The sequence below is a fragment of the Bos indicus genome, chromosome 14 (genome assembly GCF_029378745.1).
Source record: "Bos indicus isolate NIAB-ARS_2022 breed Sahiwal x Tharparkar chromosome 14, NIAB-ARS_B.indTharparkar_mat_pri_1.0, whole genome shotgun sequence".
Lineage (NCBI taxonomy): Eukaryota > Metazoa > Chordata > Mammalia > Artiodactyla > Bovidae > Bos > Bos indicus.
This window is the reverse complement of record NC_091773.1, coordinates 30,806,621-30,822,242: the sequence shown is the minus strand read 5'-3', so window position 1 is coordinate 30,822,242 and position 15,622 is coordinate 30,806,621. Positions and strand designations below refer to the sequence as shown.

The following is a 15,622-nucleotide window of genomic DNA, read 5'->3' as shown; positions in this document are numbered from 1 at the left end:
AGGACACTGAAAGATGAACTCCCCAGATTGGTAGGTGCCCAGTATGCTACTGGAGAACAGTGGAGAAATAACTCCAGAAAGAATGAAGAGACAGAGCCAAATCAAAAACAACACCCAGTTGTGGATGTGACTGGTGATGGAAGTAAACTCTGATGCTGTAAAGAGCAATATTGCATAGGAACCTGGAATGCTAGGTCCATGAATCAAGGCAAATTGGAAGTGGTCAAACAGGAGATGGCAAGAGTGAACGTCGACATTCTAGGAATCAGCGAACTAAAATGGACTGGAATGGGTGAATTTAACTCAGATGACCATTATATCTACTACTGTGGGCAAGAATCCCTTAGAAGCATTGGAGTAGCCATTATAGTCAACAAGAGTCAGAAATGCAGTACTTGGATGTAGTCTCAAAAATGACAGAATGATCTCTGTTCATTTCCAAGGCAAACCATTCAATATCACAATAATCCAAGTCTATGCCCCAACCAGTAATACTGAAGAAGCTGAAGTTGAAAGGTTCTACGAAGACCTACAAGACCTTCTAGAACTAACACCCAATAAAGATGTCCTTTTCATCATAGGGGACTGGAATGCAAAAGTAGGAAGTCAAGAGATACCTGGAGTAACAGGCAAATTTGGCCTTGGAATACAGAATGAAGCAGGGCAAAGGCTAATAGAGTTTTGCTGTGAGAACACACTGGTCATAGCAAACACCCTTTTCCAACAACACAAGAGAAGATGCTACACATGGACATCACCTGATGGTCAAACACTGAAATCAGATTGATTATATTCTTTGTAGCCAAAAATGGAGAAGCTCTATACACTCAGCAAAAACAAGACTGGGAGCTGACTGTGGCTCAGATCATGAACCCCTTATTGCCAAATTCAGACTTAAGTCGAAGAAAGTAGGGAAAACCACTAGACCATTCAAGTATGACCTAAATCAAATCCCTTACAATTATACAGTGGAAGTGAGAAATAGATTAAAGGGATTAGATCTGATAGAGTGCCTAAAGAACTATGGATGGAGGTTTGTGACATTGTACAGGAGGTAGGGATCAAGACCATCCCCAAGAAAAGAAAATGCAAAAAGGCAAAATAGCTGTCTGAAGGGGCCTTATAATTTTTCCATTGGCTCACCTTTTCCCCTGGCATTTATTCCTCTCTGAAAACAATCTTATTTGTTTGTCTTACTGTCTAAACTCCTCCTCTGGAATAAACCCTTCTTGAGAGCAGGAACATTTTTTCTGTTTATCTCATCACTATTTCAAAGCATTGTGTGTCAGAATATGGTATACAATGTACACGTGAGGAACATGGTCTGAACAACTGGATGAATGAAATATGACTTGTATTTAGGAGTCCTCAGCCCTCACAAGTTTCTATTAATACCGTGTTCTCTTCCACAGGCATGTATTTAAGTGGATGCTCAAAATCTCTTCTTCATTCAACACTCAAAAGAAAATAGCAAAAAATAGCTAGGAAAAAAAATAGCTAGGCAATTACAGGGACAACATTTAACTCAGGACAGGTTTGCTTTTTTAATTTGTACAATAAGAGATGGGCTTAGATGATTGCTAAGGTCCCTTCTGACTCTGTAGTTCCAAAGGCTCTACAACTTTAGGTAAATGTGGAGATATTTGGAGTCTTCAGACTGTGAAGTGCCTCTTTATACATAGAACACTTTTTTCCACATGGGGCAAGTTTCAGAATGATCATCAACACCACTGAAATGTGAATTATACATTCTAGCCCAGTGACGTCAGTCCCAGCTTGGGACTGTGCCATGGCCATGACAGAAAAGCCTAAGACCATTGTGTCTACTGCTCTTGCCATGTAAGGCGCATGACTCTGTGACCAAAATAGAGCTGAAGATAAGCTCTGAGCCCTCCACTTGTCACTGAGCAACTGTGACTCAACCCAGCCCATTCATATCTCCACCACATTCCTCAACTTTCTAGACACCTTTGTTCAAAACAGCGGCTCTGGGTCTGGAAGGGTCCACCTAGCCTCATTTGACATACAGTACCTCCAAATTACCTTCATTAAGCCAAACAGGATTTCATTCCTTCTCCCCTCGACACCTGCCCCAAATCAGACAGTAGGTTAATCATGCTCAAGAAAAACTATATTAAAGTAGGATGATTCTCCTGAAGAATTCAAGGCCAACCCCTCATGGGTAAAGCCCAGTTCTGGTCATGAGCACATGAGAAGCCCCATAAATGCAGACTATAGGATGATAACCCTGGTCTCTGAAAGGCTTCCCTAGAAAAGGGGCAGACAAATTAGAAAACCACGACCCCTCAAGGGACATAAACTGGTGTTCAGCCTCTCCCCCACCAGCTCAGCACCTCTGTGAAGTATTAGCAGAAGAACTCTGTTCAATGGCCAGGGGTCTCAGGACACCACATGGTGTTGCCACCCACTTCATGTCGGAAGAATAATTATGCTATAACTTAAGGTGTTCCTGGCATTAGAGGTTTTCTGGGCTAGGCCAGATCATTTAGAAGATCTTTGAGAAACCCTCCAAAGGCTGAGGGTCAGGTGTACCAGCCCTGACTTGAGCCCCTCAAGTCACTGAAACCACAAGACCAGCTCAAGCCCAGCCAAGCAGCTGTTTGACTCACTCTAGTCTGCTGTGGAGAGTTGGCACCTTTCCTGGAAGGGGCCCGGCCTCCCTCTGTCGCCAATATTTCAAGTTATCACAAAGCCGCAAAGCATAGAGCTAATATCTACTTCCATTCATTTTCAGTTTTTCCTACTGCAGGGAGTTGCTTCACCCTGCCATTGTAATTGGTCAAGATCTTGAAGCCTTATTTGAACACCATTTAAAAGATGCTCAAATGATTATTAGCATGATTAGGTGAAGTGTGCTCTTTCCAAGCAGAGTGTGAGAACAATACAAGGTAACACTTTGGGAGCCCCCAGCATGTGCCTCTTATCCCACTTAGTGATCACAGCAACACTGTAAAGAGTTTATTAACCCTCCTGTACCAATGAGGCAGGTGAAGGACTGGAAGCAGAAGTAACTGCCCAAGGTTATATCATTAAGTGGCACAGTTAAAATTCAAACCTCTGAAATATGTTCTTCAAGCATCTGTTAGGCTGCTTTAAAAATTCTGGCCTGCTTATTAAAATGATTGTTATTATATTCATTACTTCATATTTGTAACTGCATGGACATTGTCTCAAAGCTGTTCAGGTAAAACCACTGTTTTGTAGGGACTTCTCTGGCAGTCCAGTGGATAAGACTTTGTACTTCCAATGAAGTGGACATGGGTTCAGTCCCTGGTCAGGAAACTAAGATCCCACGTGTTTGTGTGGTGCGGCCAAAAAAAGAAAAAAAAAATCACTGTTTTGGAAATATAATGGATTTGTTGTCATTGTAAAATCATTGGAGGATTTTATTAAAGGTGGTAGTTTTCAGATACCAGAAAAGCTCAAGATCAAATATTTTTAGCTGTTTCCCCTAGATGGGCATCCACATAGAACAAGATTATTTCTAGCCTGGCTGCCTGAGGAGGGCTAGTGCAAATAGTCTGCTCTCTTGGTTTTCTGGTGACCCTTCCAGTAGTCATGTATGGATGTGACAGTTGGACCATAAAGAAGGCCGAGTGCCGAAGAATTGATGCTTTTGAATTGTGGTGCTGGAGAAGACTCTTGAGAGTCCCTTGGACAGCAAGGAGATCAAACCAGTCAATCCTAAATGAAATCAACTCTGAATATTCATTGGAAGGACTGATGCTGCAGCTGAAGCTCCAATACTATGGCCACCTGATCCAAAGAGCTTACTTATTAAAAAAGACCCTGATGCTGGGAAAGATTGAGGTTAAGAGGAGAAGGGCATGACAGAGGACAAGATGGTTGGATGGCATCATCAAATCAATGGACATGAGTTTCAGCAAACTCTGGTATATGGTGAAGGACAGGGAAGCCTGGTGTGTCCATGGGGTCGAAAAGAGTCAGACACAACTGAACATCAAAGAACAACAGGATAGATGCCTTTTGTAAAGACAAGGGGGAAGGAACATTTTCCAGGAATGAGGAATGAAAACCAAGCACATGTTTCTGGAAGCAGAGAGCTCCTGAGGCAGTACAATTCTCCACCCCCCACCAGCAGCCCCCTCCCCTGTCCCAGTCCGTCCCAGAAGAGCTCCAGGTCTGGAGAGGTAAATACAGCTTTAGATCATGCTGGGCTTGTCTAGAACAGCCCAGAAGGCCCTCCAACAACCTGCCATCACGAGCTCTGAGAATGTCTCAGAGCCAGGAGGACTAAAAAGACCATAGTTCCTCCATCTACCTTCAGCCCACAGCAAAAAGGGAACGCCACTCCCCACAATGCAGTTCAGACTGCTCTTCATGACTGCGATCCATCTCAAAGCCACTCCCGTGTCCACTCAAGCTCACATCAGTGGCACACGTGATTTGTAAAGCAAGAATCCCTAGTGGGTCTGACTGTAAGCTCAGCATCTCAGGGGCTGGTCCTAGGCCGGGTGCTTGCCCAGCCTAACCCTGCAAGACATTACACGATTAGGGACAAAATTAGACATCACAAGGAACCTGCTCAAAGGGCAGGTGTCGGGGCCCCACAGGGAGAGGCGTGTAATTAGGGAAGGATGGTGCCCACCCCCTCCAGGAGGAAAACCTGCCGTCAAGTCTCTCCCTGCCCTCAGTGTCCTCTGACGCTGTCTGAATAGAGCGAAGACCTTTGAACTTGCTCAAGGGCAGTGTGTCACCCAGGGCTTTTCTTGTTTTTGTTTTCCAGCCTCAACATCCAGACAGAAAGCCCATTCCCCTGATGGAGGTCTCTGATGAAGGTCTGAGTAGAGATGGGTATAGAGATGAACTCACTGCCCACAAGCAACACACTCCTATTTATAGACTCAAGACTCAGGGTGGTACCATACTAAGTGCTGATTCATGGCCTAATGATAAAGTCATATTTGGCCTTTTCTGGGAATAAGGAAAAAGGGAAAAAAAAAAGTTTGTCCATTTTAGAATCTCTGAGCTCTTCAACAAGAGGAAACTTTCCTTCTATAAACCAGTTCCAAATCCATCATGAGTCTTTTCAGGAATATGAGTATGGAGAAGAGAGGATCCTGATTTCAGTGATGTGTAAATCTAAAATGAGATGATGTCCTGGAGTTATCTAGGAACAGGCCTTTATCTTTTGATAGAATTCACCTTTCAAGCAATAAAATGGTCAGATTAGGGTATTTATCAGGCGCTCTCCATATGCCAGGCACTGTGATAAGCACTATGCTTATGCTTATTTAACTTTTCATGGTTAAACTCTATAAAATGGATACTTTGTTCTGTTTTCCCAGGAGAAAACTGAAGGAATGAATGTACATGTGAATGGATCTTAAAGCATAATGTTTAGTTTTAAAAAAATTAAGCAGAATGAGAAGTACAACAAATACCATTTATAAAATTAAAAGACATGCATACAGCAATACACATTTTGTAAGAATACAGGTGAATGGAACACTGGGCTTCACTGGTGGCTCAGCAGTAAAGAATCTGTCTGCCAATTCAGGAGATGCAGGTTCAATACCTGGGTCAGGAAGATTCCCTGGAGCAGGAAATGGCAACCCACTCTAGCATTCTTGCCTGGGAAATCCCATGGACAGAGAAGCCCAGTGGGCTACAGTCAATGGGGTTGCAAACACTGGATACGACTTAGAGACTGAACAACACCACCATGCAGCTCAAATCTGCATGCGACTTTTCTTAAGTACCAAATAGCATTTCTTAAGACCATTTGGATCCCCACAAAAAATTTTTGCTTTAACAACACTCATTGTCATTACCTGGAAATTGACTTTTTATTTTAAATTTGGCCATGCCATGTGGCAGGTGAAATTTTAGTTCTTGGACAGGGACTGAACTCAGAACCCCTACATTGGAAGTTCAGAGTCTTAACCACTGGACTACCAGGGAAGCCCCCAAATTGATATTTCTGTAGCTAACCCTTTAAAATGGGGTTTCCCAAGAAACACCACAACATGTAACCACCACATTGACGAATGTGGTAAAATCTGCCTTGTTGCCTCATGGGGTATCTTCTCTTCCTGTGCCAGGAGGTGAATGTTTTAGAGACACATCAGGAAGGAGGTTGGGCTGCCCAGGTGGCTCTAATGATAAAGAACCCACCTGCAATGCAGGAGACATAAGAGACATGGGTTCAATCCATGGGTCAGGAAGATCCCATGGAAGAGAGCAAGGCAACCACTGCCTAGAAAATCCCATGGACAAAGGAGCCTGGTGAGCTATGGTCATAGGGTTGCAAAGAGTTGAACATGACTGAAGCAACTTAGCACGCACGCATGCAGAAGGGAGGTCATTCTATAAGGAAAGACTGAAATGTTGGACCAGGGATTTCTAGGGTTGTATCTAGGGAACCACAAAACCCCAGGAGCTTAGGCGTGGCTTACCCTCCCTTGAAGCCACTTGACTCACCTCAATCGTTTTACAGGTGCTCTCCAGCTGGCTGATCACCCCCTGGACCCGATCGTTGCTTCCCACTAGGACAGCAATGCCATCACTGAGCTCGGACTATTGGAGAGAAAAGAGGGATTCTAGTCCTCCACTGATTATGGGTTCATCTTAGTACTGTTTTCATGAGTTCTCAATCTAGGGTCCACGGAACCCCCTAATGAGGAACAGTGAGGCTGAGAGGTCTGAGAACCTCCTAATCTTATAAATAAAATCCTGGAAGGATGGGTGTAGAAATGCATTTGTCTGGGAAGAAGGGCTTTCTAGTCCTCCACTGATTATGGGTTCATCTTAGTACTGTTCTCATGAGTTCTCAATCTAGGGTCCACGGAACCCGCTAATGAGGAACAGTGAGGCTGAGAGGTCTGAGAACCTCCTAATCTTATAAATAAAATCCTGGAAGGATGGGTGTAGAAATGCATTTGTCTGGGAAGAAGGGCTTTCTAGTCCTCCACTGATTATGGGTTCATCTTAGTACTGTTCTCATGAGTTCTCAATCTAGGGTCCATGGAACCCGCTAATGAGGAACAGTGAGGCTGAGAGGTCTGAGAACCTCCTAATCTTATAAATAAAATCCTGGAAGGATGGGTGTAGAAATGCATTTGTCTGGGAAGAAGCTTCACAGTTTTCCTCAAATTCTTAATGAAGACGGTGACCCTGCCAAAAAACATTAAGAACACTGAATTATAGGCTGTAGACAGCGAATAGCACATTCAAGCTAAATAATTCTAAGAACTGTTTATAAATTGAATGGAGACCGATATGTGACATCAGGGGTCCAACATGAATTATTTGGACCTTTAATTATTTGAATTATAGTGCAGCTCAGGATCAGTTGTTTTTTTTTTTTTTTTTTAAGATTTACATATTTATTTTTGGCTATGCTGGGTCTTTGTTGCTGCATGCAGGCTTCCTCGAGTTGCCATGAGTGCAGGCTACTCTTTGTTGTGGTGCACAGGCTTCTCATTGCAGTGGCTTTTCTTGCTGCAGAGCATGAGAAGTAGTTGTGGCACATGGGCTTAGTAGCTCCACAGCACGTGGGATCTTCCCCAACCAGGGATCGAACCCATGTCCCCTGCACTGGCAGGTGGACTCTTAACCACTGGACCACCAGGAAGCCTTCAGGATTAGTTTTACTAGGGAAATATTTCATTATTCACCAAATACCTGTGATGCACCCTTCTCTGTGCTAGATGCAAGCAAATACTAATATACTAGACTCAGTCATTACAGATTTGAAACTAACATTTCACTGTTTTTAGGGGAAAACATTTTTTTAGCTTAAAATTCCTCTCAGGCTCTTTTGACCTGAAGCGATTCCACTATTCATACTTAGGGAATGAATGGGACTCAGGAATCCTACATGCTTGGTCCAACTCTGCCTGTAGCTTCTCTGTGATGTTGGGCAAACCATGTAGTCAGTTTGGACCCTACTTGTCTCACACATAATGTGAGAAGACTGGACCAGAACAGTGGTTGTAAAACATTTTAAAGCTGCAGAACCCTTTTTCCAAATGGGAGCTAATATATAATCCCAATGGATCAAATAATGCTGCTCTGGCCAAACAGGAGCAGAACTGAAGTCCTGTCAGCCTGCCTCCATCCATCCGTGACCCAGGTACCATTCAGTTCTAATAGGCTGTGACTTTGGGGAGGAGCAGGTAAAAGGAAAAGGTGGGTAAGTCATAAGTGGATAGAACAAAAAATAACTGTATAGCTATTTTGCTAAATCCTGCTTCTTTAGCAGTTAGTACTCACTGGTTGTAACTGGTGTCACCCAAAGGTTTGACTTCCAAATTTGATTCCCGTTCTATATTTGGTCAGTAAAACACTAACTGTGTAATCTGTGATTCTTAGAGGAAGAAGCTGAGATGTGGAGCTGCTCAAATCCTAGATGCTAAGACTCGGCCACAGCTCGCTGAGCCCACAACCCCTCGTTCACTTGCATCAAATGGGTAAGTTCCTACCTGCCTGTGCGCTGTAGGCTGGCAGGTTAGCAATAAGCTGGGACACCCCATATTTGCTCATAATGAGGGCGTCATGCTGAGGCCCTGGAGTAGGGGGTGCAAGGGTGGCATGTGTCAGACCCAAAGGAGGCCTTCTGGGCTGACCTAGGGGGTCAGTTTAACCCAGGCATGAGGACTAGCCTAAGGAAACATTTAACAAAATGCCAGTCATTGTAACTCCACCATCTAGGAGAGGGGGAGAAGAGGCCTTGAGGAGGGCCAAAGGAATCTTTGGTTGATGAACAAAGAAAAATATTCTGAGACTGGAGTAAGAAGTTATCCTTTTATTTCCTATGGGCTGAACCTCAGTGTTTGAGCAGCTTGAGCTGGGACTAGGCCCCATAATAGTATTCATCTTAAACCTGTAATGGTGGAAAAATAGCGACCTTTCCCCTCCACACCCCTTCCTGACCTCCTGCACCCTTCCCTCTCCCACCTTCCCCACCGTTCTCCCGGGCATGCAGCAGTCCTTCCGGCTCTGCCAACACCCCCCTCTCCCCCGCAGCCTCGGGGCCCTATGGTCCTGCCTGTGGGCCTCTCTCCTTCAATCGCACTTGGAAGGCGCTTTGGAGGAGGGACAGGAGGGCGTGTTACCTTCTGCCTCTGGAACACGTGAGTGAGGGGAGCCACCTGGCAGTCCTTGTGCGCCCCGAAGACCTTGCACAGAGAGCAGGTGGGCACTTCGCAGTTGAGACAGTAGATGTTGATGCGCTCGTCTTCATGCTCCTCACACATGGGCTGGTCGGACTTCTTTTCTGGTCTGGGAGGAGGTAAGGTGGATGAATCAGCTCAGGTTGCAGCATAGCTGAGCGTGGTTGGCTGAACCTCCCTCCCCACCCCCAATGCCCATACCCCCAGCAACCCTACACCAGCGACTACCAGGGCTCCTCTCACGTGCTCAGAACCCTCCAAATTCCCTATGGGTTTAGCAGCAGCGTCCTGACTAATTAACCAACTTAACCAGCCTTGGGGTGAGGACATGGAAACTCAGACTTGTAGCTTTTGCCAGTTTCTGTGGTGTGAGGGCTTCCCCATGGCTGATTTCAAGATTTAAAAACCAGCTAGTGCAACTCCTGCAAGTTGAGCACTGGATTCTTTTTTTTTTTTTTTTTTTGACTGGCGACTCGTTTCATATATATTATACATGTTTCAATGAAATTCTCCCAAATCATCCCACCCTCTCCCTCTCCCACAGAGTCCAAAAGACTGTTCTATACATCAGTGTCTCTTTTGCTGTCTCGTATACAGGGTTATTGTTACCATCTTTCTAAATTCCATATGTATGCATTAGTATACTGTATTGGTTTTCTTTGTGGCTTACTTCACTCTGTATAATAGGCTCCAGTTTCATCCACCTCATTAGAACTGATTCAGATGTATTCTTTTTAATGGCTGAGTACTGGATTCTTAGGCGCCGCTTCAGCACCAAATTCACGAGTCTCTCAAAAGACATTTTACAAATCCAGGTAAAGAGGAGGCAGCTGAAAATGAAATCTTAAGTGTGTACTAGCTCTGAGGCCCATCTCCCCACCCTTGTGGCCTCTGGCCCCTGCAGAAGAAATGAGAGGTCTAGGCTGGGGAAGCCCAGATCTCTGATCATTCACCTCCGTGCTGGTTGGAAGTAGTTGTATGTAAGAGGGGAAAGGTCAGCGAGTGCTTTGTTAATTTGTTTGGGTCCCCTCCTACCATTAGCCCAAAAAATTAAATTTATTTAACTTCCTGAGGACTCAGCAGTGGTTAAGAGTAGGTAGTCTGTTCTTAGTGGATGTGAACAATTATACTGGATACTTGAGGCAAAAAGGAAAATGTAAAATGCTGTTCTGGGATGTGGTGGTAAACTGGAAGTGCAAATTTCACAGATAATTCCCAACTTTCAGTTTTCCCAATAGGTCAGCACCAACCAAAACTTTTCAGAGCTGCCAAGGTAATAATGGGGCATTGGATTTGTATGTACTAGTGAGAAAATGACCAAGCTATGAAGAGGCAGAGAAGGGTAGTGACAAGTCATTGGTGCTTAAGGATAAACTGTTGGCTGCAGAATCACCTGGAGGAGCCCAGGTTCATACAGCCGTATGCTCTCCTGACCATCAGGGAGGCTTAGGTGTTACATCAAGATCAAAATTGCGTCATCTATGGTGTTTTAGCGGAGAAGGCGATGGCACCCTACTCCAATACTCTTGCCTGGAAAATCCCATGGTTGGAGGAGCCTGGTAGGCTGCAGTCCGTGGGGTCGCTAAGAGTTGGATACGACTGAGTGACTTCACTTTCACTTTTCACTTTCATGCATTGGAGAAGGAAATGGCAACCCACTCCAGTATTCTTGCCTGGAGAATCCCAGGGACAGAGGAGCCTAGTGGGCTGCTGTCTATGGGGTCACACAGAGTCGGACACGACTGAAGCGACTTAGCAGCAGCAGCAGCAGCATGGTGTTTTAGGCTCCCTCTGGAGACCATGGTGGGGAGTCCAGCCTACTGGAAGTAGAGGTGTAGCCTACTTATACAAAATCTGGAATTTGGATATGACCTATCCAAAGCCTGAGGCTGTTTATAGTTTTCACAAGTGTTTGAAAAATTTAAATACAAGTTCACAAGCTTTCCTCATTTTCCCTAACACATGATTATTTAGAAGCATCTCAGATTTGGGACAGAATTTTTATCTTATTGAAGTATATTTGATTTACAATATTGTTTTAGTTTCAGGTATGTACAGCAGAGTGATTCAGTTTTATATGCATTTTTTCCAGATTATTTTCCATTATAGGTTATTACAAGATGCTGAATATATTCCCTGTGGTTTTCAGTAAATGTTTGTTGCTGATCTATTTTTTGTATCACAGTTTGTATCTGTTCATCTCATACTCCTGATTTATTCCTCCCCCTTTCCCTTCCCCTCTGGTAACCATTAGTTTGTTTTCTATGTCTGGTGTGAATCTCCTTCTGGTTTGTAAAGGTGTGGTTTATATGTAGATTCATTTATATTATTTTTTTAGATACCACATATGTGATAACATAAAATGTCTTGCTCTGTCTGACTTACTTCACTAAGTACAGTATTTTCTATGTTCATCCATGTTGCTGCAGATGGCAATATTTCATTCTTTTTTATGACTTGAGTACTGTCCCATTATGGGGCTTCCCAGGTGGCTCAGTGGTAAAGAGTTTGCCTGCAATGCAGGAGACGTGTGGGTTAATCCCTTGGTTGGGAAGATACCCTGGAGAAGAGAATGACAACCCATTCCAATATTCTTGTCTGGGAAATCCTATGGACAGAGGAGACTGGCAGGCTATAGTCTATGGGGTCACAAAAGAGTCGGATATGACTTAAGCGACTGAGCACGTATGCGCTATCCCATTATATATATTATTGTCTGTTTCCTCCAATGGGATGTGAGCTCCAAGAAGGCAGAGGTCATGGGTTGTCTTCTTTTGCTGGGTTCCCAGTGCCCAAAACAGTGCCTTGCATAGAGTGGGCGCTCAGTAAATATTTGCTGGATGTATGAGTGAGAGGTGGAAGGGAATTTGCCAGTATTCCCCATGCTCTAAAGTAAAACGGCTCCTCTAGAGAAGGCATGTGAACAATGGGGAGAGCTTGGTCACTTGACTCTCCTTACTGACCAAGGAAGAGACCAGACAACATCTTGAAAACTCCATTTCTAAATAACAAAGGTGGGACTTCCCTTGTGGTTCAGTGGCTAAGACTCTGTGCTCCCAATGTAAGGAGCCCAAGTTCAATCCCTGGTCAGGGAACTAGATCCCACGTGCCTCAACTAAGAGCCTCCATGCTGCAACTAAAGATCCTGAGTGCCACAACTCACACTTGGTGCAGCCAAATAAATAAATATCTTAAGACTAGATGACAAAGGCCTCCAGGGGTTAGCTAGAGACTAGGAGTGGTGATTTGGTCTTTGCATCATCAAAGGCCTCACCACCTCTAAAACCTTCCCTTCTGTGTCTCTCCACCTCGGAATAAATGTCAGCGAGAGTCTGGAGCACATTTCCTGGGAGATGGTACTGCTGATGCCCTTCCCCTGAGACATTCCCCAAAAGTGGCCTTTGTCCCATGTGCTGTTCCGAAGTCAGCAGCTGTGATCACAGATAATGTTGTAGAGCTCAGACATTTGCAGTGTGTGCAATATTGTGGAAACAGCCACAGGCTCTTTATGTAGTTATTGATTGAGATGACTTTTTCATTATGCAATACAGACCAAGGACTGCCTACAATATTCCTTATTAGGCTTTTCTTGTTCAGAGTGGCTACACAGCCTGAGGGGCATCCCCCACTTACACCTGGGTGTGGAAGGAAAACATTCAGACACCTCACAACACGTAACAGACTTGGGACCAACATGGCGCATAGAATAAAGATATAAAGGCAACTTCATGAGGTGAGCATGGCCAAGCTCTTAGCTGTGGTTTGGGACTCAGAGCCAAATGCCAGCTGTGGCCCCCCTACTGTTCCATACAAACTGGTCTCTGAGAGTCTGTAGCCTTCTCCCTCTGCTCTCTGGGACTTCTGGGACCATCCTGGAGTTTCCTGAAGGATAGGCATCTGGTGCTGACATTTCAGGCATCACCTTTGGAGTCAAACTGATCTCAAAGCTTAATTAATCCCAGTTCAGTTTCACCATGTGGTGGCTTTGGGGCCTTAGGCAAGTTCCTTCAGCTCTTTCAGGCTCAGCCTTTCCTCATATCTGAAAATTGGACTAAGGATCTTCTAATTAAATATGCCAGGATAACATAGGCATTTACTTATTTACATTTCCTGCTGAAATCCCACTACAATGAGAGTAAGGGAATAAAAAGGTAGAAATCAATAAGGACAAAAAAATGAGCAAGGTGACAGCAAAGAAGAAATGGCAGGCAAATGCTGGAAATTGTGAACATCTGACAAAGAGAAGTCACCTGCTTGAACTGCATCTTAGTTCTGCCGATAGCCTTCTTCTCATTTTTTTTATTTTTTTTTTATTTTTTGCCGATAGCCTTCTTGAGAGAAGCAAGCAGGAAGCAACCTGCCTCAGTTTTACAGGTTTCCCTGTAAAGGCCCTGGGACTGCAGAGTCCTGGTACCCAGAAGGTGAGAGTGTGGGGAGGGCTGAAAGGGGGACTTTTTGCACACTTTAGGGGATTACTTGAGGATGTGCTCCACAAAAACAATAGAGTAAACCAATAAAGGAGATGACAAAGGATCCAGGAAACAAGGGATTCATCCCAGGGGAAAGTAAAAGTATCATAGAAAGTGAAGCCCAACCACGAAAGGGTTTAGCCCTCGTTGTCTTTAGTGAAGTCAGTAAGTAATGTCTAAAACTGAAAAATCCAGGGAGAGGAGCTACTAGCAGTGAACACAGGGCTCTAGGTGATGAACAGCAGAAGAAAAACGGAAAGAATTAAACATGGCTGACTCTGGGAGGTGAGGCTTAGCAGCCAAGAGACCGTAGGGCCAGGAATGCTGCTTTCTTCAGAGGCTTTGTAGTGCTACTGGAATGTTTAAAATTATGCATATGTACAGAAATTGCTTTGAGTTGTCCTTGCTGTTGTTTAGTCACTAAGTCGTGTCCAACTCTTTTGTAATCCCATGGACTGTAGCCCACCAAGCTTCTCTGTCCACGGGATTCTCCAGGCAAGAATACTGGAGTGGGTTGTCATTTCCTTCTCCAGGGGATCTTCCCCCAGAGATCAACCTATGTCTCCTGTGTAGGAGGCATCTCTGGCATTGCAGGCAGATTCTTTACCATTAAGCCACCAGGATAAAATATTTAAAAATTTTAATAAGGTGATAATAATAATCACTACAACCTTAGGAAGCATCACTATGAACAAAGCTAGAGGAGGTGATAGAATTCCAGCTGAGCTATTTCACATCCTAAAAGATGATGCTGTTAAAGTGCTGCAGTCAATGTGCCAGCAAATTTAGAAAACTCAGCAGTGGCCTCAGGACTGGAAAAGATCACTTTTCATTCCAATCCCAAAGAAAGACAGTGCCAAAGAATATTCCAATGTCAATAAATGTTCAAACTACTGCACAATTGCACTTAATTCACATCCTAGCAAAGTAATGCTCAAAATTCTCCAAGCTAGGTTTCAACAGTATGGGAACCGTGAACTCCCAGATGTTCAAGCTGGATTTAGAAAAGGCAGAGGAATGATAGATCAAATTGCCAACATTTGTAGAATCATCAAAAAAGCAAGAGAATTCCAGAAAAACATCTACTTCTGCTTTATTAACTGTGCTAAAGCCTTTGACTATGTGGATCACAACAAACTGGAAAACTCTTCAAGAGATGGAAATACCAGACCACCTCACCTGCTTTCTGTGAAACCTGTATGCAGATCAACAAGCAACAATTAGAACCAGACATGGAACAATGGACTGGTTCAAAATTGAGAAAGGAGTACATCAAGGCTGTATATTGTCACCCTGCTTATTTAACTTATACTCAGAGTACATCATGTGAAATGCTGGGCTGGAAGAAGCACAAGCTGGAATCAAGATTGCTGGGAGAAATATCAATAACCTCAGATATGCAGATGACACCACCTTTATGGCAGAAAGTGAAGGGGAACTAAACAGCCTCTTGATGAAAGAGGAGAGTGAAAAAGTTAGCTTAAAACTCAACATTCAAAAAACTGAGATCATGGCATCTGGTCCCATCACTTCATGGCAAATGATGGGGAAACAGTGAGAGACTTTATTTTCTTGGGCTCCAAAATCACTACAGATGGTGATGACTACAGCCATGAAATTAAAAGACGCTTGCTCCTTGGAAGAAAAGTTATGACCAACCTAGACAGCATATTAAAAAGCAGAGACATTATTTTGCCAACAAAGGTCTATATAGCCAAAGCTATGATTTTTGCAGTAGTCATGTATGGATATGAGAGTTGGACCATAAAGAATGCTGAGTGCTGAAGAATGGATGCTTTTGAACTGTGGTGTTTGAGAAGACTCTTGAGAATCTCTTGGATAGCAAGGAGATCCAACCAGTCAATCCTAAAGGAAAGCAGTCCTGAATATTCATCAGAAGGAGTGATGCTACCGCTGAAGCTCCAATATTTCAGCCACCTGATGCGAAGAGCCGACTCATTAGAAAAGACCCTGATGCTGGGAAAGATGGAAAGC

The 15,622-nt window shown here is 43.9% G+C and overlaps 1 protein-coding gene across 6 annotated transcripts in view; it reads right to left on the bottom strand.

Moving 5' to 3' along the window:
* TRIM55 (tripartite motif containing 55) overlaps positions 1–15,622 on the bottom strand; it is a 60,587-nt gene that overhangs the window by 27,629 nt on the left and 17,336 nt on the right. For all 6 annotated transcript variants that reach the window (XM_070802610.1, XM_019973733.2, XM_019973734.2 and 3 more), the window contains 2 exons: positions 9,102–9,267; positions 6,466–6,561 (listed from right to left, as the gene is read on the bottom strand). In XM_070802610.1, the coding sequence (XP_070658711.1) occupies positions 6,466–6,561; positions 9,102–9,267 (262 nt within the window). The remainder of the gene's footprint in view (positions 1–6,465; positions 6,562–9,101; positions 9,268–15,622) is intronic.